Source organism: Pseudopodoces humilis, chromosome 2 (assembly GCF_049639895.1).
Source record: "Pseudopodoces humilis isolate 2021_Gansu_Grassland_sample_001 chromosome 2, ASM4963989v1, whole genome shotgun sequence".
In the NCBI taxonomy this organism is placed as follows: Eukaryota; Metazoa; Chordata; class Aves; order Passeriformes; family Paridae; genus Pseudopodoces; species Pseudopodoces humilis.
Window position 1 is genome coordinate 38,154,395 of NC_142201.1, and position 26,932 is coordinate 38,181,326.

At 40.3% G+C, this 26,932-nt stretch overlaps 2 protein-coding genes across 6 annotated transcripts in view; both read left to right on the top strand.

The window, feature by feature from the left end:
- Nucleotides 1–2,025, top strand: part of TMTC4 (transmembrane O-mannosyltransferase targeting cadherins 4) — a 51,022-nt gene extending 48,997 nt beyond the window's left edge. For both annotated transcript variants that reach the window (XM_005516468.3, XM_088051962.1), the window contains 2 exons: nt 370–439; nt 958–2,025. In XM_005516468.3, coding sequence (XP_005516525.1) covers nt 370–439; nt 958–1,109 — 222 coding nt within the window. In that variant the 3' untranslated portion in view covers nt 1,110–2,025. The remainder of the gene's footprint in view (nt 1–369; nt 440–957) is intronic.
- A 6,534-nt stretch (nt 2,026–8,559) lies between these two features.
- Nucleotides 8,560–26,932, top strand: part of GGACT (gamma-glutamylamine cyclotransferase) — a 30,002-nt gene continuing 11,629 nt past the window's right edge. The window contains exons 1-2 of one of the 4 annotated variants that reach the window (XM_014251275.2): nt 10,346–10,478; nt 11,546–11,573. In XM_014251275.2, the coding sequence (XP_014106750.1) occupies nt 10,470–10,478; nt 11,546–11,573 (37 nt within the window). In that variant the 5' untranslated portion in view covers nt 10,346–10,469. Of the gene's footprint in view, nt 8,657–10,324; nt 10,479–11,545; nt 11,574–22,546; nt 22,648–26,932 lie in introns of those variants that run through there. The other 3 variants (XM_088051155.1, XM_014251271.2, XM_088051154.1) reach the window with 3 other exon arrangements.

The following is a 26,932-nucleotide window of genomic DNA, read 5'->3' on the forward strand; positions in this document are numbered from 1 at the left end:
AAGTACATTTTCTTAATTTTATTGCATAGGTAGGGAAAACTTCAGCAGATAATGTTTGAAAACACTATAACTATTAAAAAAAAGGTACTTCAGGTAAAGAGCAAACTTCACTAGTGCTTAATAAATTTCTGCTAAAATAATAGCAGCCTATAAAAACATGACACTTATTTGTAGCATTATTACTGTTTTCAGGGGGCTGTAGCCACCTGAGCTAGAGGATCAGGTAGGCTCATATTTATATGGTGGTTGTATATATAGATATGGCATCATTTTGAAGGGTTTGTAACTACAGTGGTGGGTAAATTTAGCATTTTTTTTATATATATGAGAATTTACTTTCCTGATGACTTGTTATTTTAAATTATTCAGGAATCTGAAGCTTTGTTCCTCAAGGCAATTAAAGCCAATCCAAATGCTGCCAGTTATCACGGTAATTTGGGTAAGAGCCTTTTTAACTCTTATCAGCTATATTCTTTATTTGCTTCATATTCATTGTGTTTAAAAAAGAAAAAGCAATCTTTAGAGCCTTCTTCCGGCTGGGCAGATTTCTATTTTACTTTCTAGAAGAACTGCCAGCCAGAAGAACAGGGCACTAAAGCCAGAAAAGCTGTCACACGATATGACAGATCAAGAGGGCTGCACAATCCAGCCCAGAGGTAGCTGCACTTTAGTGTCTGCAAATTGGTTCATTTATGCTATGCTTGTAACCCGCAATGAGCTCACCAGATAAGAGCTGCCATTTATGGCTCCATTGTAATTCATTCCTTCATCATTCCCATGCCAGTTCTGCTCCCAGGCTTTGCTCCTGCATTTGGCAACAGAACAAGCAGCTACTGTGCCACCAGCCAGTGACAGACCCTCGCTGGAAACAAATACTTCAATGTTGTTCTCCAAGTGATTGGCAAGATTGTACGTTACTCAACAATATTGCTAATGAAATTCCCATTGATGTTCCAGCTGTGCTTTATCATCGCTGGGGAAACCTTGACTTAGCGAAGAAGCACTATGAAGTCTCTCTGAAGCTTGATCCCATGGCACCGGGAACCAAGGAAAACTACAACCTCTTAAGAAGAAAACTGGAGCAGTTGCAAAAGAAAGGCGGTGCCTGATGTTCCTTTTCAGGTTGCCCGTGCATGCTGTTTACGACTACTGTTACATGGGTACTTTTGACCATGTACAAGGTTCAGTCATCATTTCTCAAAAACAACACCACCAGCACCGCACACTTGAATGTCCAGTTTTTCCCTCCTGCAGATCCTAACATTTCAGCTTGAGGGATCATTTTATTTTTACTTGAACTGCTTTTAAAGTCCATTAGAACATTTTTATAGGTATATGAAAGCAATGCAGATGGAATTTCACAGCATACACTTGTAATTTGATATCTTCATCTGACTTTTTGGTAGCGGGATGAATAGCAGGAGGCAGTTTTATTTCTGAAAGTGATACTTAAAAGTGCAATTTCCTGTTTAAATCCTGATCTTTTCAAGTATGAAAAATATCTGTCCACTTCAGTTTTATTACTGCCTTCCAGTGCCAGTCCTGCAGAGACAGTGGAAGAATGAATTCTCTCTAGCACATCAGTCTACTCATATAATTTGAGTTAAGCCCTTATGCTCATTTCTGTCTCCAGCCTGTGAAGTGTCAGATTTTTGCAAGAGTAAAAAAGGGCAAGGATTTGACCATAAATGTCTGTAAGCCAGTGTGCTTCTCAGGTATGCTTGAGTATAGAAAATACTGTTAGATGGAGATTTTAGTAAGCAGCTAATGAAAAGAAGGTGAGGCAACAGAGCAGTCAGGTAGAGTTTCTGTTCTGGCAGGCAGCCTCATCTGCAACAGACAACATGGACAAGAAGTCAGAACTGCTTTAGCTCCTGTGGCAGGTCAGTGTTTAAATACAGTTTAGTATCTGTAGGAGCTAATTGCTGTGTTCTCAGGCAATTCAGTGCTTTCTGGTTAAGGACATTACACCTTTCAGCTCCTATATTTCTGGGGAATAAAGAGATAATTTCTGTGGAACAGTAACTGTGCAAAAGACCTGACCTTGGCTGTTGATCTGTTACCTGAAAGAACTTGGCTTCACCTTTGTCTGCCATGGCTTGTGTGTTTGCTGAAGGGGCAGATAAGTAAGCATAGATGTTAATGCATAAACTGAGCACATCGATGTGGGATGATTCAGAGGTGGTTTATGTTGATACCATGTTACCTCTCAAAAGGGGCTATGCTTTAATACACATTTGAACTCTGTCTGTCCAGAGTTATTTGTCATGTATTAATATTTACATTCCTGCTTCAGGAAGTAGTCTTTTATTTGCTGGTGGTTGGTTTTTCCAGTTTCTTTGGGGTTTTTTTGAGATGTTTGGTTTTGTTTGTTTAAGATTGGAAGTTTGCTATTGGATATGACAGCTGGGGAACTTTACCTATCTTTTCATATTCCTTTATTCTTGCCATCCATGTCCCCTGGGAGAAATCGATCAATGCAGTATTTGCAGCTTTTCTAATTTGTCTATCGATTATTGTGAGACTGTTTAGCATTCTCCACACACAGCTCCTCTATGTGTGGAACCACTTAAAGTGTCAGGGAAATTCCTGCCACAGGATGGGATGCTGTGTGACCTTCTTATCTGACCACCATAGAACCATTTTACATCTCTACCACGTTTTGAACCTCCCAGAGGCTACTTTTACATTATAAATTTGCTTGGAAATGACAGTTGTTTCAAGAACTAGGTGTGTCTACAGAGCATACTGCAATATTGCAGAACTACCAAAGCATCCTCTGACAAAGCTAGCTCGGGAGCTACAAGTCATGCAGGTACTTTAGTGTACTATTTTTGCCACACTGACTGTAGATCTAGCTGGCAAGGCTGTGGCAGTGTGGTGCTGTCCACAAATTTAGCTTTGAATGAACTAACATGGCTACATACTGGTTTTAGTCAAGGTGCAAGGGGCATGTATGTGTGCTTCTCTCCTATAAATATAGCCTGTTTCTCAGTGGGACTAATTAGTTCATATAGGGTACAAAGCCGTGGCAATTGTTTCCATTTCTTCTGGTTTCTGGACAAAATTTTCAGAAATTTGTTTCTGAATATGATCCAAGCATGCTCTTCGATAAGTATCTGGTAAGCAGAACACTGCATCAGAATGGATAATCGTCTTCCAATAGCCAGCATAGCTTAGTACCAACTTTTGTATCTGAAAGGTGCTGAAATAGATACACCCTTCAGTACAAATAGCAGGTTCTTAAGGCTTTCCATGCATAGCCTACTATTCATCAGATAGAGAGAACACACAGCTTCTTCAGTCATGAGGAATTAAAGGGTTGTGATATGGCTGGATGAGCTAATTTATAGTAGAAGATAAATATGTTTACTATAATCAGGTCTTTTCTGTATATTTGGAATATAACATCCTGAGTTTAAATTATTATTCTCATCATAAAGTCTACATGTGTAGTTTTCCCTGTTGCTTTCCATATCAGCTTTAAAGACATCCACTTGATCAATATTATGTATGAAGGATGAATTCTTTCTAGGACATTATAAACCAAAGTTGTAGAAATTCCTCTGTGGAAGTCCTTCTATTCAAGTCTTAAGACAGAAGAGACAGACAAACAAATTGGATGTTTTGTTAGTATTTTAAAATGGTATTTACTTTTCAGTACAGACAACATCATTTCTTCTTGATTAGCTTTCTGGCTACCTGTATATACTTTTGTGAGGGTTTATTTGTTTTATATAATATTTACTGTATAGAAATTCAATGTGATTATTTGTATGATGGTAATATGAAGCATACCCATATGTCTTGAGTTTAATGTTGAGGCAGAATTGTGTTCAAAAGAAGCCACGAAGATGACTGCTTTTGTAATAAAAACTTCCTTAAGACTTTTAAGAATACAAAGTATTTTTTTACTTTATTTTCAGAAATGTTTGGAACTGCAAACAGTGCAGTAGCTTTTATTAAAATGGTTATAATGTTAACCTTTTTATTGGTTTTTCATACCTCATAACTGACTCCTGGAACAGTGCAGAACACTCAATTTCAAAGAGAAAACGGTGAAGAAAAAGTGGACTTCTACATAACTGTAGTTACAAATATTGTCTATCTTTCCAGCATGCTGGATTTTTTTTTCCCATTGCTAATTCCAGAAGATTAAATTTTCCTTATCAGTTGGCCTGTTTGATTCTCTAGGGAAATTAAGAAGCCTTTTTTTTTTTTTTTTTTTTCCTTTTTCCTTTTTGAGAAAGATTACTTGTTCCAATACAGTTCTGAGAAAAGAAATACAGAATGATTTAATGCACAGAATGGAGTCAGGAAAATAGTCACAATGACTGCTATGGATGTTAGTCTCTTTTCACCAAAAACCTCCAGCGAAGTTCCCTAATTGTATGTCACTATTGTGTCTAGACCAATGCTATGTACATGAAGTTTTCTGTTATTTAATTTCATAGTATTTAAACTAGAGATGTGGGTTGTGTGTGTGTTTATGGGCACTAAGAAATAAAAATCTATAATACTTTTGAATGATTTGTTCAAAATACTGGGCCTATTCACTGGGAACATTTTCCTTCATTTTTCAGATACCTGTATCTGAGCTATTCATCCTAGTTTCTCTGTATAGTCACTGGAGAAAAATCCCCATCTTTAGGATGTAAGAAGTTATACTCGAAAGAGATATTCATCTTCACTAACATCAAAGGGTAACTAAGGTGATCAGCTCATATACATGAGCAAAAATCTCACTGCTGCTTTCAGTTGAAGTGTTCTCATCCCATACATGAAGTAATCTGACCCTCTATCATTCTCATACCTTATTGGTACCAATAATGTTAAAAGACTGGCATTGAAACAAACTGGCAGGTACTTGCCTTGAGAGTCAGAGAGTAGCTGGAAGAGGGAGAGGAGAAAACAAATTAACTTTGATAAATTTATATGACTGATGAAGCATGAAATCCCTGTGTATGAAAACAGAATATTCATGTCCAGTTCAATTCATTGCTAGCTTGTTTATGTTTCTGCAGTGAACAGTAACAACTCCTTATTGAATAGAATTTTGCTGTACTTCACTCCTATTTTAAAAAGTAAATCTAAAGCAACTGTAAATTTGCAATAGTGAGATTTATATCTTTTTCCTTAAGTTACAGTTGCTATTTCAAGCTGTAGCTGTTAGAATGTTTAATGTGATAGCACTGTGTGTTTCAGTGTGGTGAAGTTTTTTTGTTTCGATATCTTTTGATATTTATTTGCTGGTTTCTGCCTGTGCCCCATATTTCATATGAGTATTGGTACATTGACATACCTATCATTACATGTAGATTCCCATGTGCTCCTCAACTTGGCCCTTTCACTGAATACTGCTCCCTTCCACAGCTCTTGGTGTGTCTCTACCAAATGTGTGTTAATGAGGGCACGTTTAACTCTAAAAGACTAAATTTTGATAGGAGCAGAAGTGAGAACACATGGCTGGATTTCTGTGACATAAAAGCTGAGGGAGCCAAATTTGTGTCATGGAACACCATGGCGACGGGTGCCTCTGGTAAAGGGCACTTCAGACTCTGCTGGGCTCCACAATAATGTAAGTGGTTGTACATAGGTGTAATGTTATAAACACAGCAAACTGAGCCCTGTGCTCTAAAGGAAAAGATATGTGTATTTCCAAGAGGATGTGCACAGCTGCATGGACTATCAAGCATTGGAGGACTGATTATATTGTGTTAGAAAGTTGCACTGCCATGTTGTGGCACAGGTGTTCAGTGTGTGTCAGTGATGAAATATGTCAAGTGGTTCAGGGCTTTTTAAAATAAGTATTTTTGTTAGGAAAAATCCCTACAGGTACTGAATCTGGTAGCTTGTGATTTCTGAGCTGAACTTTTTTTATGTAGTGTTAATCACTTAAATTGCCAATGGTATGCTCCAATTTATTTTCAGCTGAGCAGGAAGTAAATACATTTGTAGTGAAGCCATGAAATAAATCTGCATTTTACTATCTTTTTTTTTATCTTTTTTTTTTCTTTTTTGCCTAGATTTTAATTGTGACAACAGTGGTTATTTTTGTAGTAAGTTTTTGATTCGGGGTTCTGCTACAAGCTAGGAGGAAAACCTAATGGGCCTGGCAGACTAGGACTGGGACATACAGGAAGATATTCTTCCTTTTAGAGTAACAGTTCAAAATCTTGATTCAGCATGAGTGTATTCATGTTGAATGTGTGTGCCTAAACAAACAAACAAAAAATAGCACCTGAAGAAAGCAACAGAATACTTAACTAATTAATTCAGTCTCTAAAATGATAACATATAGAAAGCAGAAGCTACTGCCTCAAATGCTGAGTAACCTTCTCTACCAAAATTGGGTTTTTTACCCAGTATGCAACAAGCCAATAACAACACACTTAAGAGAGACATGGATTATTTATTTCAGAGTTGCACAATCCTGAGCTGTTCAGTGGTATTGCACAAATTGCACACACTAATTATCAGAACTTTTTACTATTTATAGAATTTAGCAAACAAAGGAATTAGTGTTCATTTGCTACAGGTTACATAGTTCTCTTATTAATTGGTATTCTTCTATTGGTAATGATTCTCCTGCTTCTCAAGCTAATTAGTCCCATGCTCAGTCCTTCTCTTCTTTAGGGTCGGTGGGTTTCTTGGGTCAGTGGTTGGTGAGCTGGTGGTCACAATCTCCTCCTGTTGGAATTATCACTTTATCCAGTCAGAGCTGATTTCAGCATAATTGCTGAGTTGGGTTTATTAGTTTCTACTTTATCTTGGGAGTTCTGCCAGATGTCTTTGTGTCCCATGAATTCCACATTCTTTGTGTCCATTATCAGTGGTACATCCTTCTTCCCAAGCTTTGTTAACCTTCCCCTAGGTCTGAGATAATTGAAGCATGTCAAGCCCTAAACCCTAACAAGGCAATTCTACCAAGTAATTTGTTTTTCTAACACCTGGACATCACTTAGAGCTTGCTTGTTATCTGTTTCACAGATTGAATATTCCTTGTTGATGAGGCTTAAAAGCATACAAACAGCAAACATCAAAGAACATCCTTTCTTAAGAAAATTTTTACATATATTTACGTATACATGATTATATATATTATTGCAACAATCCTGCCTAGTGTTATAGGTGGAATGGAATTATTTAATGGTAATTGGGTAAGAAAGTGAATAGTCTATAAGAGATACAACCTTCCACTTAGTAACTAGTCAAGGAGGAGGGAATGATGCCAAAATATCACCTGCTGTCCCAATAACCAAGCTACAGAATGATACTGATATGCTCCAGAGAGAATCAAAGAATATCCTGAGTTGGAAGGAGCCGATAGGGATCATCCAACTCCTGGTCCTGCACAGGGCCGTCCCCAAAAGTCACACCGTGTACCCAAGAGTGCTGTCCAAAGTACTTCTTGAACTTTGTCAGGCTGATGCTGTCACACTTCCCTGGGGAGCCTGTTCTAGGGCTCAGCCATCCTTTGGCTGAGAAACCTTTTTTTTTGATACCCAACTTAAACCTTCCTTGACACAACTTCACAGCGTCAGGCCATTCCCTTGGGTTCCATCACTGGTCACCCGAGAAAAGAGAACAGTGTCTGTCCCTCTCCTTCCCCTCATGAGAAAATTGTGGACTGCAAAGGGGACTGCAGTCTCCTCCAGGCTGAACAGACTGCTCTTCATATGGCTTCTCCTCCAGACTGCTCACCATGTTCAAAGTCCTCTGTTGGATGCTCTGTAATAGTTAAGTATTTTCCTTATACTGTGGCACCCAAAACTGCACACAATATTCAAGGTGAGGCCATCCCAGAGCAGAGCAGGACAATCCCACTGGTGCTACTGTGCCTGATGCACCCAGGACACCCTTGGCCCTCCTGGCTGCCAGGGCACTGCTGACTCGTGTTCAACTTGCCATTGACCAGGACCCTTCCTACAGCACCACTCACTCTTATTTCTCCTGTCAATGCATTCACTTTAAAGTGATTTACTGTGTGGAACCCTCACATGCTTTGCTGAAGAGCAGACTGATCCCTATGGAGCCAGCTTAAGGGAGTCTGGCTGGTAACTAGAAGCTGCTTGCAAATGTGGTGAACAGAAAGGCACTTAGCACCCTCAAAGTTTAAAATTCCCGCTTCAGCAGGCTCAACACCAATCTGCGCCTGCGGGCAAAATCCCTTCCTACAGAGTAGTCAACAGCATTAATAAAATAATAAAGGTTTTTATAAAGGTTCTCTGAAGGCCAGATTGGCTGCCAAATATTGCACTCCTTGACGCACGTTTATTGCGGCCTCCGGGAGGCGAGGCCCCGGCGCGGCTTTCGGGAGCGGCCCTTCCCGGGAGCTCCGGGCGCCGCTCCCGCTTTGGCAGCGGGCGCGGGCTGTGCGGCTCTCCCGGCGCTGCGCCCGGCTGGACGCCCTGTCCGCGCTCCCGCCAAGCACGATCCGTCCCGCTGGCAGCCGGGCGGCTCCGGCCAGCAACCCCGCTCAGCCCCGGCCCCGCGCCCGGGCTCCCCGCGCTGCCCCGGCCGCAGGGGAGGGAGCGCGGGCAGGCACCGCCCCATGCCCCGCTCCGCCCCGCCGCCTATTCCCCGGAGAGGCGCCCCGGGACGGGCAGAAGGCGGAGGCCGCAGGCAGGAGCGGAGGCAGCGGCAGCGCGGGCGAGTGAGTGCCCCGAAGAGCGTCGGGCAGAGCAGAGCAGAGCGGGGCGGGGCGGGGCGGCTGGGCCGGGGCCGGTCCGCCCTCACCACACGTGATGCTGCGGGGAAGCGCTGAGGGGAGGCGGAGGTGCCGGCCCGGGCTGTGGGAGGGCCGGCGGCGGCCAGGGGCTTTGCCGGCGGTGCGGCCCTCCGGGGAACACCCTGCTGCCCTGTGGGGATCGCCCTGCCGGGAGCACACTGTGGCCCTGCGGGGATCGCCCTGCTGGCAGCACCCTGCGGCCTGGGCCGCGCTCCCGACACCACGTGGGAGCCGGCCCGGGGGAGCCGGCGGGCGGCTCGGGGCCCCCGGCCGGGACACGGGTGGCCGTGGGACAAGGGCACAGCAGCGCCTCACTGTGCGAGGGGCAGCCCGTCCGTCATACAGCTGAGTGTAGGGAGAGCTGTCCCTGGCGCTGGACCGGCCAAGGGGGTGATCACCTTGGGTTCTCCAGGTGCTCAGGCGCATCCTCCCAACAGAAGTGTTCATTATGATCCTTTTAGTAACATACCTTTGCCCTTGTAATGGGTTAATGATGTGTATTTGAAGAGCCAATACCCAAACTAGTGGGAAAAGAGGAAAGAGTTCGGGTATCGTAGATGCAGAGTATAGCACAAGGTGCCCCTGCCAATGGCAGGGCTTGAAAATATGATTTAAGGCCCCTACCAACCCAAACAATTCCATGGCTGAATATCCTTACAGCACTTCAGAGCACTTAACTTTTAGCTTGCATTGCTTGGACCGGAATGTTTGGGGGGGGGGGGGGGTGTCTTTTTTTTTTTTTTTTTTAATCCACCTTGGCTTTTCATTTTGCTATACTTTTGTCCCCCAGCTGTTCTGTTTTCTTTTCCATTATAGAGTTATGTAAGTCTTTTGGGTTTGGGTTAAGGTTCATTTAGTCATATCTGTATTAATTCCAGGCAATTAACTTCCTCATTTTTTGCTTCAGGTATTTTTTAATTTGCTGCTTCTGTAATTTTTGCCCTGCTTTGAAAATATCACAGTAGCAACTTCTGTAAAGTTGAACATACAGTGGCACAACTGTAAATATCTCCATGACCAAGTTGTTTCATGTAAAACTCTGTGAGGAGTGGCCTTGTTTTATATACTCTCTAGCTTAAGCGGGCAGTCAACCTGGAAAAGCAATTTCTTGACAATTAAAGTTGTTCATTGTGTGACAGAAGCCATTAAGAGAGGCTTTAAATTTCACATCTCTGAACAAAACATGGGTAATTTTTCATCATTCTTCTTCCCTCCTCTTAGGAGAAGTCTTAAAAACTTAGACTGTCTGTACAGTATATTTATCTTTCACTGGCACTCATCTCCTGTCCTTGCTCAATCATAGCTGTCAAAGTCATATGAACACTAACATGTCTTGTGTAATGTCTTGTGTCATGTACTCTGTTCTAAGTGTAGAACAGCTTTCTCCTGCCATGGTTAAATAAATGCTAAACAGAACAGATGTCTCTTTTACTGTCTGTCTCAAAACCTGAGTTTTCAAAGAGGTTACATGTTAAGCAAAACAAAAAATGGCCTTTCCATGCATTGCTAATGTTTTTAAACCTGCACCTGACTGCTGACAAATATTGACTACTTGATATGTGCGTCACACTTCATTTTCCTTGGGTTCTTGCAGCCTGTTTGCTCCTCACTTTCCAAATTAGCGTGGTTTTCTGCCATCAGCTTTGCAAGCAAGTTTCTTTGAGCTTGTTCATGAGTTTGTTTTGGGACCACTGGAATACTGTACAGAGCTTCGCTCCATCACAGAAGAAAGCGTGTCATGTTGTTGGTATGTGTCATGTCATCTACTCCTTATACCTTTTCTTGGTGACTTCATACGTGTGATTAGAGTTTTCTGTTGCTCATTTTCTCCTGTCATTCAGTGTAGAAATGTTGGAGTGTGTTATTTACTGCAGTTATTTACTGTCTCCTTTTTATCCTTTAGAAAGGCTTACCATGTCAGTTCATGCTTTCCTTGGCTGATGTTTAACATGAAATGTAGGTGCCTTCAGAGAGTAGAGGGCACAAGCAAGGTCTGGTTTGCACCAGACGTCCTGCTGTCTCTGCCACCCACTGTTCTGCTGAGCACAGCCTCTTCCCTTGGGAAGTGTCATCTAGCATTGGCTTTAGCCCTGCTCTGAGTGGGAGGCTGGGCTAAGTGACCTTCAAAGGTCCCATCCTACCAACATTCCTCCAAGTCTTTCTGTACACTCATAACTCCCAATAGTAACCCAACTATTTTAAAGGAAGTTTCCTCTTGAAAAGTACTTTCATCTGACTGCTCATGTTAACCACAGGTTTTGCCCGTTTCTGCTTCTCTTGTTTACAGAGTTGTGTTTGTTCTTAGAGAACTTCAGGGAAATGAGGTTCTATGACTGCCTGATCCATATTGTGAATGTGCAAGTGTAGGTACAGGCACAAAGTTACAGTCATGGGAGTGTCATGGAGTGAAATAAGAGACCTTGTGGCATTTGCCTTCTGCTTCTAGCTCTGGTACACTTTCACTCTGTAAATGGATTAGCCAAATTATTTGTCTGTGTAATCATGAGTGCTATTAATACTGTTGGTAGAAGAAAAGACTCTACATTTCACTGTGGTTTTTGTCGTTTCATTTTTTGGAGCAATGCAGTTTTCTATTCCTATTCAAGTCTTGTATGTTTCTCACACTCTAAAAAGTTCCTTGAACTTGAACCTGGTCAAATAATTTTAATAAGCCTTTTGATTTAAGTAGAATTGAATGTGAAACTTGAATGACGTTTTAAGTCGCATGAACTGCTTAAGCAGAGAGCATGTGCTGTAAGAGAACACATTTTCTACATGAACTAATGCTGCCTTTTGTTTTCTCATCTTTCATAGATTTTTTTGCAGTATTCTGACAGAAGGGGTAAGTATTACATAGATAATTGAGTAAGAGACAGGGGAAATGGATGGACCCAGTCATGTCATTGAGTTAGCAAATGTAATACCCTTTTCATTCTGTCTCTTTAAAAAGGATGTTTAATACCTTTTTTCTTTAGAAATTGAACTATTCAGGCAGTAGTAAATCACTAGTCTTAACCCAGAATCTGTAGCTATCCAGAATTTTCTGCTCTTTTTCACTGCAAAGGTTTAATTACATTTTATGGACCATGTCAGATACAGCTCTCTTTTCCCCACTTCCAATTAATGTTAAAGAAGGACAGACTGTACCAGGATAATATCATGTCCTATTGATTTCCCATTACAGTGTTGTTGAAGAATGGCCTTTACATTAAGATTCTTGGCCACTGTGATTTCTTTAAGTGTGTCAGCTATTCACTCTTAACATCTTGAGAAAACATATTCAATATCTCTGTCACTCCTGATTTCTCTGTCTTACAAGACACCTCTTCTTCTTTGGAATTACCTACATAACCACCTTTCCCTGCAGTGTTTTGTCTGTAATTGCTCATGACCTTTACTAACAGCCAGAGTTACCATTGTATTGCTGACATTCTGACAGAAGTTCTTGGTCACGTAGAATTGCTTTTTCTCATCCTTTCTCTCAAGAATTGCTTTTTTTCCAGTGCTCTGGGTTGCTGTTAAATGAAAGGGAGATCACCTCACCTGCGCCAGGCTTCAGCTGTGTAAGAGTTAGCTGTACTAGAACAATGCTGCAATTTGAAAAATATGTGCTATAAAATAATACCAGAGTACTTGCAAGTCCCTTTAGCTTCTTTCTCTCCCCTCATTTTGTCTAGCCTGATGCAGCCCACAACTTTTATCACAGCAAAATTCAGGTTGGAAGGGACCTGGGGAGTCACTCATCCAGCCTCCTTACTCAAGGCAAGGTTGTTTATGTGGCCAGACAAGGTTGCTCAGTGTTTTATCCAATGTTGTCTTGAAAACTTATAGGGATAGAGACTACACAACGCCTCTGGGCATCTTGCTTCAATTTTTGCCTGTATCATGAGAACCCTTTTCCTTGAATCAAATTGGGGCCGCTCTTATTTTGGTTTATACCTATTCCTTTTCAACTCTGACATGCACTGCTGTGAAGATCCTGGCTGTGTTTCTTGGATAACCACAGGTATGGGAAGACTGCTATTAATTAGGTCAATCGAAAGCCACCTCTTCTCAAGCTGAAAAGGCTGCTTCCTGAGCTGCTTTTCACAAGGCAACTACTCTTGCCCCATGACTGTCTGAATGCACTGGAATTTGTCCATATTTTTTCTTGTTTTGGGCCCCAAAGTGGTTGCAGTATTGTATCTGTGGTCTAGTAAGTGTCAAGTAAAGGGAGATTGTCACTCCCTGTAATCTGTTGTTTGTGTTCCCATTAATACAGTGCAGAGTGCTTGCTGCCTCAGGTGCTTGCTTTGTTCAGCAAGGTGTATTCATGAGTTCTAAGGTAAGGATGTGTAAGGTAAATCATTGAGATGTCAGGGGAAGCATGGATCCCAAACAGTGTCATCTTGACTGCTGTACTGCACTTCTGGCTAAGTCTTGGCTCCAACAGCAGTCAGTAGTTCTCCTTTTAGTGAGGAAGTAGGTGCAGATAGCCATTTCTCATCAAGTGTCTAGAAAACTTGCTGTTTACTTAGTATTCCAGAAGTGTTAGGAAAGTTTGTTGGCATTATGTTAGTTTCTGGTAAAAATATCATGCACAGTTTCAGTAGTGTTTTGGAATGTTAGTATAAAAGACTTCTCTCTTCCCCAAAATATTTTTTTACAGCTGATCTGGACTCAAATCTTCTATAGTTTCTCTCTTGTATCTCTCTATATCTGGGGCTGTTTAGCCTGGAGAAGAGAGATCTAAGAGAGGACCTCATTAGTGTCCATAAGTATTGAAGGGATGCTGCCAAAAGGTTGGAGCCAGGTTCTTCCTGATGGTGGTGAGCAATAGGATGAAAGGAAATGGGCAGAGACTGTTGCACAGGAAGTTCCACCTAAATATAAGGATGAGTTTTGTTAATATGCAGGTGACCAAGCACTGGAACAGACTGATCAGAGAGGTTGTGGAGTCTCCCTCACTGGGGATACTTGAAAACCATCTGGTTGCAATCCTGTAAAATGTGCCCTAGGATAAGCCTGCTTGATCAGGGAGGTGAGATCTGTAACCCACTGCGGTCCCTTCCAACTTGACCCATTCTGTGATAGCCTGGGTTTCATCCTGAACCTCTGCTGCCACCTTTGCATCTCAGGTACTAAATGTTGTCTACACATCTTGTGAAATATGTCAAGTTAATACATTTTGCCTTCTGGCAAGCAGGCCGGTTTGTGTGCAGGACTTTCAATAACTAAGGTTTTATTGTTTCTACTGACACATGGTACTGGTAAGAATCATGTGTCAAGTAGACAGACAAGAACACAAAAGAATTGTGTGTTTTGTACCTTAGCACTGCCCCCTTCTTTAGTCTACTTCCCAAGATGACAGACTTGAGCTTGAAATGTGAATTTCATTTGTAGTTGCTAACAAGAGGTGCACCTCACATCTCTTTACACCAAATGGTGAAGCATGAGTGACCAGCCTAAATTCTGAACTGGAGAAAATTAAAGCAAGGTGAATTCTACCCTCTGGTTCATCAGGGACTATTAATAGTTTTCTTTCTGAATTATTTTAATTGAACCCAAGTCTTTCTTGTTTACTTTGGACATTAAACTAGGCTAGGGTATGGACACTGAATTTTGCCACTAAAATCAGTACGTCATTTTAATTGTCTATGGATTCTGTCCACTGCAAGTTCTGTAAACAACAGTTTTGTTCTTGGATCTCAGAGTGTGTTCATTTCTCTAGAAATCAAAGGTAACAAGTTAGATTATTTTCCATCAGGAGAGGCCCAGTCCACATGTACAGTAGTACTGAAAGCTTGAAGAAAGATACAAACAAACCAGTTTTATTCAAAACATTGCTGAGAAAAATAATCTTGGAAGTGAGACTGTAAATAGTGAGTGAGAAATAAGGGTCTTGTTCTGGTTTTCAATTGAAGGAATGGTGTTTGCAATGGTTTTCAATGGCAGGTAGACCTAGTGATGTCTTCCTGTTTAACTCTTGCCTCCCTTTTGTGATGATGTTCTTCTGGCCTCTGGTTTTATGTATTTTCCTCTGCTCAAGGGATAACAAAAACTGTATGATGGCAATATGTAGAATGAGTACTGGAATACACACTCATTGTGGGGACTTAGCCAACCCAGCTCACCTGGACTGAGAGGACATTATTCTACAATGAGGCAGCAGGTTCTTGTTAGTGTTTTAACTTGAGGAAAAATGGGAATTCCTTTATGGGTTTTGTGAAAAGTTCATGGAAAAAAAGGGGAAATGTTACAAGTTTAGAGAAGGGTCTTAATAACATAAGCGCCCATAGTAACAATTTTAAGAGAAAATTACTAAATTCAGATTTTTTTGTCTCGGGGATCAAAAGACAGGCCTAGTTGTGAGAGAAACTCACCAGAATATGCGGGTAGAAGAACTGAAGACAACTGAAGAAAAGAGTTTTCAGCAATAGTAGTTTGGTGCAGATAATCAGATGAGGGATGAAAAAAAATATGCTTGCCATGATTGTCAGCTGAGATGTGATGGTCTTTTTATTATTGACAGAAATAGGAGGATAATAGGTATTAGACTTGTTTATTCCCCTGATTGCATAGCAACACAGATGCTCAGTGGAAACTGTGGTTTGAAGAACATCTTAGGCCCAAACTTATTTCTGGCAAAATAAGAGCTCTGAACAGGATGGGACAAGCCTTCAGAAGCTAGGAAGGTAAGGGGGAAAGCTTACTACAAAGTACCATGTAGAAAACATAATCTCGGAATGAATGTTGTCTTTCAGTTATGTTTGAGCCTATATCAATTGCTGTTGATCTTTGAGGCAGTTTTTAGTGGAGCCATCAAAACTTAGACTTTCTGTGGAATGAGTAAGTAGGAATCTGAGCTCAGTGTTCCAGAATGTTTTCACTGAGAGGAGATGGAACACAGCACATGTATGGAGTGTGACTTCATGTACTGTGAAGCAGTGCTTCAAAAGTCGGGTGCTGCTTGTGAGGTGTGGAGACCATGCTTGGTAAGTATTAGGATGGGATGTGGATATAGGAGAACAACTAAATTAAATTTAGATGAGATTGCACTGAGCCTGCGCTATATTCCTAAAATGTATAAATAACTGAGAAACTGTATGAATGGAGAGGAATGTTTCAACAGAGTTTGGAGTGGAGTGAAGCCCCAGGCTTGATTTTGCCTTAGCTGAAAATTATGTAGGGAATAAATCCCAGCAGGATGCTTACCATGCACATACACATTTCACACATCAAACCTCTAACCAGCTCCAAGGCTGCAGTCTTTGCTGTGATGTAGTTCAAATATACCTGCTATGAAAACTTTCAGGATATGAATCCAGCCACAGGCCAAATCTTACTGAAGCTTTCTGAAGCTCATTTCAAACATGATAAGTAACACAAAGTTACGTACTTAGGAACTGTGTGGTTGGAGAGAGTGCCCAAAGGGAAGGTGATACGAAGGGCTTACAAAGAAGAATTCTATGGACTCTGTAGATAGAAACTGTTCTCTTAACTGTTACCTCTATAAGGGATCAAATTCAAGAGAGAGTGAGCATAAAAGAAAATCAACCTTTAAGAGATTTAAAATATATTACTAGTTAATTTTTTATTTCTTTTGATTAAACTGTCCTAAGGCAGTACGCCTTATTTCATTATTTGGGTTCCATAATTAATGTCCATACTTAATGTCTCAGTAAGGTGAATATGTAAGTGGTTATGGGAAGCTTCAGGAAACCTGCTTAACAGGAACAAATCATCTTTGAGAAGACAAGCAGATGAGCAGAGAAAGAAAAGGATTTGATAATGTTTTTTTCATCTTTCTAGTATGAGACTCCTTACTGAGATCTACTGACTGGCTGGTTATTCCTCTCTCTCCTCTTCTTGTTTATATTTACCTTTATTTATCTTGTCAAAATATCAAGAAATTTAGGTCAAAATATATCTGGATCCATCTGTTCATCTAGTCTGTTCTTTTACTGCTAGTATTTATTATATCTTTTAATTGAGTATGCTTAGAGACAGTTTACTATATTAATGGAGGGCATCAAGTATCTTTAATTTTGTACAGGGTGAACTTCAAAATTTTCTTCCTAATTTCTATATAACAAAACAATGATTTAATCTCTTTAATTTGTTGTATTGTAGTCTATATGTTTTATCTTTAACTTCTGTTTCAGTATAGGTGTGGGTGGAAACTGAAATCAGGCTCTGTATTTTAGCTGTCTTTAGCACATTATTATCATTGCAGTCCTATTGTGAACCCAGGAAGTGTTCATTCATTGACTTGGCTATCCAGTTCAGTTTGAATTTTGTTGTGCAGTTATTCTTTTGATATAATAACTTTGTGCTCTCAGTCTTATGACAGACTGAGAAAATTATCAAGTCCATGATTGACCTATCAGTTCTAGGTGTGTCAAATACTTTGACTGGTTTTGGGGCACACTTTTGGGGAGATTTGGAGATTGACCATCAGTGTTGTTGCAACCAGATTTTAAGCAGGGTCTGGAGAGTGATGCAGCAGACACCAGAACTGGTAGGAAGGAAGGAACAGATGACATTGCTTTTTAGGGTAATTTGTCTTTCATGACCCTCCTGCCACATCAGGTAATTTCGTTTGACATTAGATAGGTCAAAACTTAATCTAGTGGGCTAATTTTTGAGATTATATATGGGATGGATTATTTCTTTGACGTCTGCCCCATCCTTCTGTTTCTCTGTGCCAGCCCACTAAACCATCAGCCCAACTACATTATCAGCTGAGTTTTTACTTCAGGTAGAAGTGATGCTTTGGGAGTTTAATTAGGGAAGAGTGTTAGGAAGTATTTTCAGTGACAGTGGAACAGTCAAGCTTGATGATTTTTATCTCTTAATGGAATAAACTCCCCAGTAATCTTCTACTTTTGTGATCTGTAAACACTGTGCAGTACAAACAGCATGCACAACTTCAGTGTTTACTTAGCTCTGCTCCCAACTCATTATTTCTGTCTTGTGGGCAAAGCTGCTGCAGATGCAGCTTTTGTAGCATGTTTTCTGAGCTACCACGATACAATCACTTAGCTAAGAAATGTGTTCTAGTTTGCATTGTTCTTTTTGATAAAACCTGTGACACTGCTGTGTATTACACTCACATGCATCTGCAGCAGTTTACCTATGAATCACGTATGCAGTGGGTAAACAAATGTGTGTGTAAGATTGTTTACTGTATTTATAGATAAATAGCAGTGTCTCTTCTCTACAGTTGCCACATTAGCAGCTTAGAGGAAGACTACATGAGGGTATAAATTTTTAATGGTTCCATATCGAAGTGATGTATCTCACCAGCATGCTATCAGTAGAACAAAGAAAACCTATATGCCTATAAAAAATACATTTTTTTAATATCTTTATTAAATATCAGTTCTATCAGAACTACCTGGGGTTAAAATGTTTCATATCTGTGATCTAAAAACAGTTTTTGAGATGAAAAATGGTCACAACCAGGAGAAGGGTTTATTTTGTGGGCTCAGATTTATAGTAGTCTTTATGTATAATATGTAAACCAGGATGGCTGTCCTGGAAGCCTCAAGGCACAAGTGGGTATAGCTTTCTACCTGGGGAGCAGAAGTTTCAGAGTGGGAATGGTCTGGGTGAGCTGTGCACCTGATCTTGAGGCTGTGGTGTCAGAGGCTTTGGTTGTTCTTGCACATTGCCTTCTTTTTATCAGTGTTTTTATCAGCCAAAGATGCATGGCTGGGCTGCTCAAAGGCACTGCTTTGCCTTTGAGCCAGTCATACCCTGCATGTGCCAGTTCCAGCCAAAGCCAGCTGCAGGACTAACAACAGTCTTTGGCCTGTCTGAGTTCAAGAAGCATTTGGGCAAAGCTCTCAGGCACATGGTGTTGATTCTTGGGGTGTCCTGTGCGGGGCCAGGAGTTCTACTTCAGGATCCTGATCAGCCCCTTCCAACTCAGCAGATTCTATGATTCTACAGTCTCCCAGGAAGTAGAACAGTTAGATTCATGCCCTTTGTCCCAAGGTCTCTAACCCGTGTTCCATTGGGTCTTGTTTGGCCTTTTGAAGTTAGATCACAGTGCAGAAAGCAATGCAAGATTCATGGGGTCAGAAAGCACTCCATGTAGCACCTCAGGATTGTATCTCTGAGTGTATTTAGGAGGTACAGCATGGACTAAGAATGGGTGGGAATCCAACATTTCATTTGCTTTTCAGCGTTATTCCTATTTGGGAAGGTAAATCTGAAAAAATCAAATAATTGCATAATGTACCATCTATAAAGAGGCAGGGAGTGGGATCTATACTAGAAACCTCTCTTTGAGGTAACAGGAATCTACTGACTAGACCTCAGTATTGGTCTCTTGCAGTCTCCATGAGTCCAGTGTTCCTTTCCATGTATAGCATATGATTCAGACTGTCTTTTATGTTTACTTTTAAAGGAGGGCTAAGAGATTCTCATCCAGTTCCTTGGCAAAGTTTGGCAGCGGTGGTGTTATTTCTGATAGAGGTTCATTGTCTTGCTATTGAGGATAGACAGTAGTGAAGGACTCCTAACTTTTCTAGTTATTTATCCTCTTCCTAGGCAGCCTGCTTATCAGGAAGTGGGTAGTCTTTCTAATGTCCATCCTCAGAATGGATCTTACTGGATCTTCTGTCAAAGCAGACGTGGAAAGAAGCTTACAGCCTCTTTCTCTTCCAGTATGCTTTCATACTCTTAAAGGCAAGATGCTGTTTTCTCTAAAAGAAGTGATCACAGTACACGGTCTTTATTTTTGTTTTATTCTTCTATAGGTTTTGGTTTCTGACCTCTCCAGCTGATTGCAGTTCTTTACATGTAGCACTCAAAGCCTGGTGTACTGTTCAATTTGTGGCAGGATTAGAGCAGGGTATTTTTTCCAGCCCTACCACATTGTTGACTCATGTTGAGTTCATGATCATTGTAACCATCAAATTTCTTTCTGTGGAAAAGCTGTTACAGCAACCTTTCCCCATATTTTGTTTATTGATTGTTGATTATTCCTGGTTTAATCTTAGAACTTTGTTCTGGCCTTAACTGAACAGCTGCTGCAGAGCAGCAGTTGTGCAGGGGCCTGTGGCTGCCTCATTAGCCTTGTGCACATCTGTCGTGGTTTTAAACCAGTAACTAAAAAAGATTACTTTTTTTTGCTGTGAGACATGGATTAGAACAAGAGCAAAACAGGCTTAAAGCTTAAAAGGAATAAAGAAAGTTTATTATAAACAAACTACAAGAATAAGAACACTAGAGTAAACTTCTAGAAAACCCTTTTTATCCCCTACTACCCACCATTCCCTTGTTCACATGACAACAGAGACGAAAACTTTGGAACTTTGGTGTTTAAAACAGTCCCAATTCTTGCTAGAGTCTTTTCATCAGTTTTTGTAGAGAAACAGAAGTCTCTTTCTGCTAATCTATGGAGTTTCTCACAAGAAAACTATTTCTGCTATAGTTTTCTATTGCCCTGATGCCAGCTGCCCGGATATGCTGTTATCAGAGCTCACTCCTCCCACTTCACCTCACTCTGAGGTGTGTATGGGCCATGAGTTTAGGGATGTCATTTTAAGGATGAGTTATTCAAAGGCAAAAGTCTTCTTTATTTGTCTCTGTGAGCTTCACTAGAAAACAGTTTTCTCATTGCCCCCCAAGGCTTCAAATCTTCGCTTCACTCTATTCCAGCACTTCACTGTATCACAATCACTCTACTTTTTACTCAAAATTTACACTTTGAACACTCTATTCCTCCCTATATCCTGTCATGAATTAAAGGAGTTTTTTCAAGACCTTATTGTCCATTTCCATAGCCTCAACAGAAAGGTATTTCAGCTCATAAAGCATCTCCTTATTCTCTACCTTTTCTGAAACTTAATTCTTTTCTTTACTGTCTCTGATAGTTTTATAAAGTCTCTTTACATGTTGATTACTCTCTTTTTCTTTCTCTGGATAAAAAGATTAATCCGCAAGTCTCATCTGGGTAATGAAAAGGTTAAAATCTTGCCCAGGTTTTTGTAGATGGTTCTGTGATCTCTGCCAGAGCAGGAGCTGGAGCTGTCTTTGATAGAAGATTACTCATGGCTGCTCTGGAGAGTGTGGTCACTGTCTCAGCCTGCCGCAGGTCAAGAGCTTTTTCCTTTCTTTACTCGGCAGTCTCTGGTGAATTCAGTCACGGCAAAAACTGCAGCCGAGCCAGGGACCGGCCTGGCCCGGCCAGAGCCCAGGGCAAGCCCCGCAGGCCCCATCTCCTGGCCGGGAGCCGCTGGGCCCAGCCCAGCCCCCGCCCGGGCCGCATGGCCGGGCAGGGAACGGGAGGCCAGCCAGAGCTCTGGTACCTTTCACAGCCAGGAAACAAAGAGAACAAGAGAGCTCTGGCTTTACATCTTAAGGTAGGGTTCACAAGTTGATCCCACTTTTCAATGGTCAAAGCTGCTGTCAATTCCCAGTAATGACCGATAATTGGTCAGGAGAAAAGACTCCCATCAGTCCCCAGCAACTTCAACTTCCTTAGCTCCCAAAACCACCTTAAAGGTAAAGTCACCTCATGACAACATCATTTAGGATTTTCATTACTGGTGCTTCCCTGCTACTGGAATGAACATAACAAATCCTGAGAATATGTCCAGTTTGAGATTAATGCCAAACCATCATACCTCTGATAAATATTAACTGGTCTTTCTAAACAGTTTTGGAGTTCTTAATATTTTCTGACTAAATAGGAACAGTTCTTGTTAAATCATGTTTTTTAGCTTGCTTGTGAGAATATCATGAGCATTATCAGTGTCAAAAGTTCTACAAAGGTCAAGACAAAGTAACTAGTATGGATCAAGACAGATCATTTCTTTTTTGCATCTGCACATCTTACCAGTGTTAGAGATGGGAAACTGCCTCTGTGTGTATTCTATTAGTTTTTATTACTAAAAGGTCTGCATCCCTTCTTTCTTCCATAGGAGCTGACATGGGAAATAATGTGTATCTCCATCCAGTTGGTATCCCCTAGGTCTGCCTGGGCAGTCTTTTGCAATGGAGGATACATCAGGCCACTCTGCTAAGCAGCTCCAGATAAACCTTTGTGACTTGTGTATTACTTTACCAGTTGTCCTTCTGCTCCTGTGCATACAAGCACATTCTGAGTCAGTGACCACTGAATACTTGCATTTTTTGGGAGTAAAGGGTCCTCTAAGGTCTTTTTTATTATTATTGGTTTTCCCTTCTAAAAAGGGATAAGGAGTCCTAAAATAATTAACACCTTCTTTTACAGAAAGCTACTGGTTTTGGGGGGATTTTTTGAGTTTGGGTTTGTTGGGTTTTTTTCTTTTTTGGGGGGGTTTTTGTTCTGAAATGCTGAAGTGAACAAGTGGTGGTGTTACAATAAACAAAACCTGCCTATAAAACCTGTCTAACTTGGTTAACCCACCAGACTTAGGCTGTCTGTTTTAAAAATTACTAATTTATGTTAACATCTGTTTAAATCAAGCATTGAGGAGAAGAGCTGCATTTTCTTAATCACTTGCATCCCTTTTCCCAGGCTTAAGCTTTTTTCCTTCTTTCCATGACTATCTTAATCTTTATATGGGTTGATGTTATTTTATGCCATTATTCAAAGTTGTATTGCTCTCTTATCTTCCTTTTACGGGATTTAGAAGCCTGTCATCAAAAAGCTGGCCCCACAGATCAGCTTAGAGGTAGTAAACGCCTTGCAGGCACATAGGGATTTCCTCCAAACATTGTCTGTGGAGCCTAGAAATGCACTCACCTGAAAATAATTCCTGTATCAGGGTTAGCTTTTCTGTTCCAGCTTTAAAATCCACAGTGATTGCACTAAAACCTGAAAACTTGTACCTACGGAAGTGTTTCTGTCTTAACTGAAAAAGTTTTGAAAGACAGTATGATTTCTGGAAAGTCTGCTGCAGGAAACCCAGGCATAATTAGTGGAAGTGTCAGTCTGAGTAAGTTTTTACAAAATTAATTATAAATATCTTGATCACATCTTCCTTTGTTTTCTGATGCAGAATTTTCTGCCAAAATAGAGACTCTTAAACCTTTTGATTCTGAAATATTGCATATGTATGTTATAATACAGTATTTTCTATCTTTTTTGTATAACAAGCTTACAACTTTTTTCCCCAAGAGTTCAGGATTCTTTTACTGATTTATTTGAAATGCTATATTAAAATAAAAATGTAACACAAATCTTAGACTAGTTAATCTAACTGCCAGCCATAACTCCATTTGGGCTTTGGAATAAGCATCAGAAGCTGAGAAAGTTTTCATTTTCTTATGCCCATTATCTAAAGATTAGAGCAAATAAATGCATGTACTTTCTCATTAAAAAAATATGGGGTCACCAGTTCTGACTCTTTTCATTTCCCTTTAATTTGTCAATTTTTTATCGGCTCTATTTTGCTGATAGAGTGGAAAGAAGGAGAGACTGAATTTAATTAAATCTTCTTTGATATTTAACTTTTTATTTAGTGTCTTGGCGATCCAAGGAGCTCCAAGCAATAATCAATCAAAATCGCTCCCCTCTTTCTATTCTCAGGGGAACTGTAATAATAACCAATTAATACAGACTGGAGAGAAAGGTCATGATTAGCCCCTACAAAAATTGATTGCAATTAGCAAAATTCTGGTGTAACAGAAACCACCAGTTAAAGTGTTTTGTGGAAAAAAAGGCTTAGGATTTAGCTTGAAATACTGAAATACAGCAAAATTTTCACTTTGTTCAGGCCTTTTTTGACCTTGTCTAAGGGATGAAGGCTTTTAGACACCTTGAATCTCATTTTTAAAATGACCTGCCATGGTCAGTTAACTGATAATGTATCAATTAACGAAAAAAAATAATCTGTGTGCATGGCTTGCCATAATTTTCTACAATTCCACTTCCTTTGAAGTATTGCTGCCCTAAAATCAAAGCACACACACACACCACTGCAGAGCGTTTTAGAAATATATGGTGTTATTCTGGTGACACCAGGTGTTGAAAGTAAAAAATGTAATGCATTATGTATTCAGAAGCATGCCTTTACTAATTGATAGTTATTGTGGGGTAAATGGTGAGCTAGTGAGAGTTTGTAATTTGCCAGTAATTTATCTATTTTGAGAGAAATGTTCACATCCTGAAAGTCAGAAGTTATTTGATCATTACCTGTCTTTTTAAGTCATATCAAAAAGACAAAATGTTGTACTATTTCTCTTCTTTCTGTGTTTTAAGTAATATACTGTTTCTTGATTTACATCTGGCTCTCTAATTACATTATTTAATTTTTCCTCAGTTAATTAGCATCAATAAGTGAGTGTTTGCTTAAGGAATGCAGAAGTGAAATTAACTGAGATTTCCAGATGTCCCTAGATACTGTCAAGTCTGGGAGAAATGCTGTTCAGAATAATAACATTATTCCTGTGTGTGGGAATTGGGAGTTGCCTGAGTCTGCTGTACTGCACAGTATTTGGGTGGGGAGAGTGGCACTGGGAAGGCAGTGACTGATTTGTTCAAGAGATGAAATGTAACTTCCTATGGCCAAGTTGGACTGAGAAATTATTTAATAATGTTTTGTCTGTTTTCAGTACTGTGTGAATAATGTTTATCTTTAATATTTTTCAGGTAGCATAATTTTAACTCCAAAAATACAGTTTTTGGTTAATCTGTAAAATCATCCATTCTTACTCCAATTTTTCATTGTCAAATGCATTTGGTGTGAGGGTGTAACATTGTTCATACAGAACTACTTGAAACTCCCAGGCTGTATTTGCTATGAGCCAAGACCTTTCAGTGCAAGCAGTCTGTTTTTAAAGTGTGGTGCTGATTGTATTTACTGGAGGCTGTTCTCTTTATTTGTTGCATAAAAATAAATTGTAAGTGGTGCTTGTAAATTTACTTTAGTAGGAGCAAAGTTGCTGACAGGAAAAGCAGTTGGTTTTATATTGTGTATCAGTTTGTGATGAGAGGTGTGTGTTGAAAATGTCTGCTGGTCCCAGTGCAAGAGGAAACTTTTCACTTAGAAGGACAGAGAAGTTTTGTGACTTGCTGTTCCTGTCCTACTTACCCTGTTCCCTCACACTGAAATTTGAAATAGCATGAGGAAGTGAATTGGAAGATACTCTACATACTGCTGCATATTTGGGACCTATTTGGAAAGGTGGGATCCCAACAAAATAGCAGCATGTATGAATTGTTTTCTTATTTCTACAGCATACCCTGAGAAAGCAGGAATATAGTGATCCATTGTCAATGATCCATTCTCCCTCATGTCCCACAGTATGGGTAGGGTCCTTTTCAATGCTGAGTTCTGTGCATCCCCTTTAGTCTGATCTGTTGACAGCTAATGTAGCCAGTTTAGCTATCCTCTTTTCTCATCATTTTGGCCCATATTTGGAGTGTGCAAGGAGGCTGTTGTGGGGAGATACTAAAGCTGAGGATATGCTAATTTATAATGGAGGCTTAATCACCTTTGCTTGGGGCCTGCTCCAGTCCTAAATTGGCTAGATCTTAAGATGTACCTTGAGGCATTCAGAACATTTTATATTGTAATTGCTTAAGTCATGCCAGTTTTCTCAGCACAAACTGTAGATTGATGGATAGGTGTAGCTGGACACTCTCCTAGATATTTCAGTGCCTTAAGGTATGTGAGTTTCTTCTGATGTGCACACAAAGCATCTTGGAAGACTTACTTAACTCTAGAATGCTAATTTTAATTTTATTTTTAAAAAATTTAAAAGGTGCTTTTCAGCTGCTCTATATGCTGTCGTGATGGAGAAGTGTGTCACAGATGGAAACAACCTGGTTTGTAGAAGTAAAATCCTTCACAAAAGCCCTTAGAGTGTGTGCAGAGCAGGGTGACCAGGGTGGTGAAAGGCCTCAAGGCTAAGACTCATAAGGCGTGGCTGAGGTCACCTGGCTTGTTCAGCTTGGAGGAAAAGGCTGAGGGAGACCTCATCACAGCAAACAGCTTCCTCAAGTGGGGCAGTGGAGAGCAGGTGGTGATCCTCTCTCTGCTGACCAGTGACAGGACACAAGGAAATGGGATGAAGCAGGGGAAGTCCAGACTGGACATCAGGAAAAGGTTCTTCACTGCAAGGGTGACTGGCCACTGGAACTGGCTCCCCAGGGAAGTGGTCATGGCTCCAGGCCTGTCAGAGATCGAGGAGAGTCTGGGCAATGCTCTTTGTCACATGGGTTAGCTTTAGGCAGCCCTGTGAGGAGCAGGGGGTTGGACTCCATGATTCTTATGCGTCCCTTCCAACTTGAGAGATTCTGATTCCTTTATTGCCTTCAAATGATGAGTGCCCCCAAAGCTCTTGTCTGTGGTCCTCAAGCATATGTTCTTGCACTTTGTGTCATTAAAAGCCATCTTTCTTCAACTACACAGTTCTTAGGCCATCTCATGTGGCTGTAGCATGAAATTATGCTTTTCTGGATGCATCACACACAGATGTGGTAGGTACACAGCTAACTACTGTTGTGAGATCACTAAGAAATTAAACAGCATTGATTCCTGCTGAATATGACTGGTAACTTTTGTCTGTGCTTATTACTTCTTATTTTAATATATTCCATTATAATCTTCCCTTAACTTACTCCTTGTTCCTAGACAGTTCTTCCTTATGACTTGGTCTGGAGATGTTTTCAGTGATTATTAAGTAATGAGCTCCAAGTTCACTCTGTTATCCTTGTCAGAGTAGGTTGTTTAGTGACCTTGGCCTGGCTTTTTTGCATTCAGAACCACACTGAATATTATTCCCCTTCTCATGTACTTCCAGTACTTAATTCTGTTCCTCTTTCTTTATCAAGTTACTATCAGAAATTCTTTCTCAAAGGTCACTGAAGAGAGGCTGAAGAGCATGTATGTATAAAGCCATATTAATTTATGTTAATATTTTATTTGTAAATAATTGGCTCATATAAATTAAGATGAATATTATGTAATCCTGTTACAGTCTTACAGTTACCCTGCTGTAAGATGCCCTTCATTAAAGCTTCCTTCCAAGCATTCTGGAAGGAGAACTGACAAGGAGAATTAGAGTAAATTCTATGTGTCATCATAAAATCAAAGTAGCTTTTATCTGCAATTGCAAATGTATATGTAGAGATAGGGAATTATTTCCATTAGTAATTCTTGTGAGACACTTGTGGCTCCATGGGAAGATTTAAGGGGTTGCGTAGCTGGTTTTCCTCATTTTTCAGTAAATACAGATCTTACAGACCTCTGTTAAATTTTGCATTAGATTGTTTCT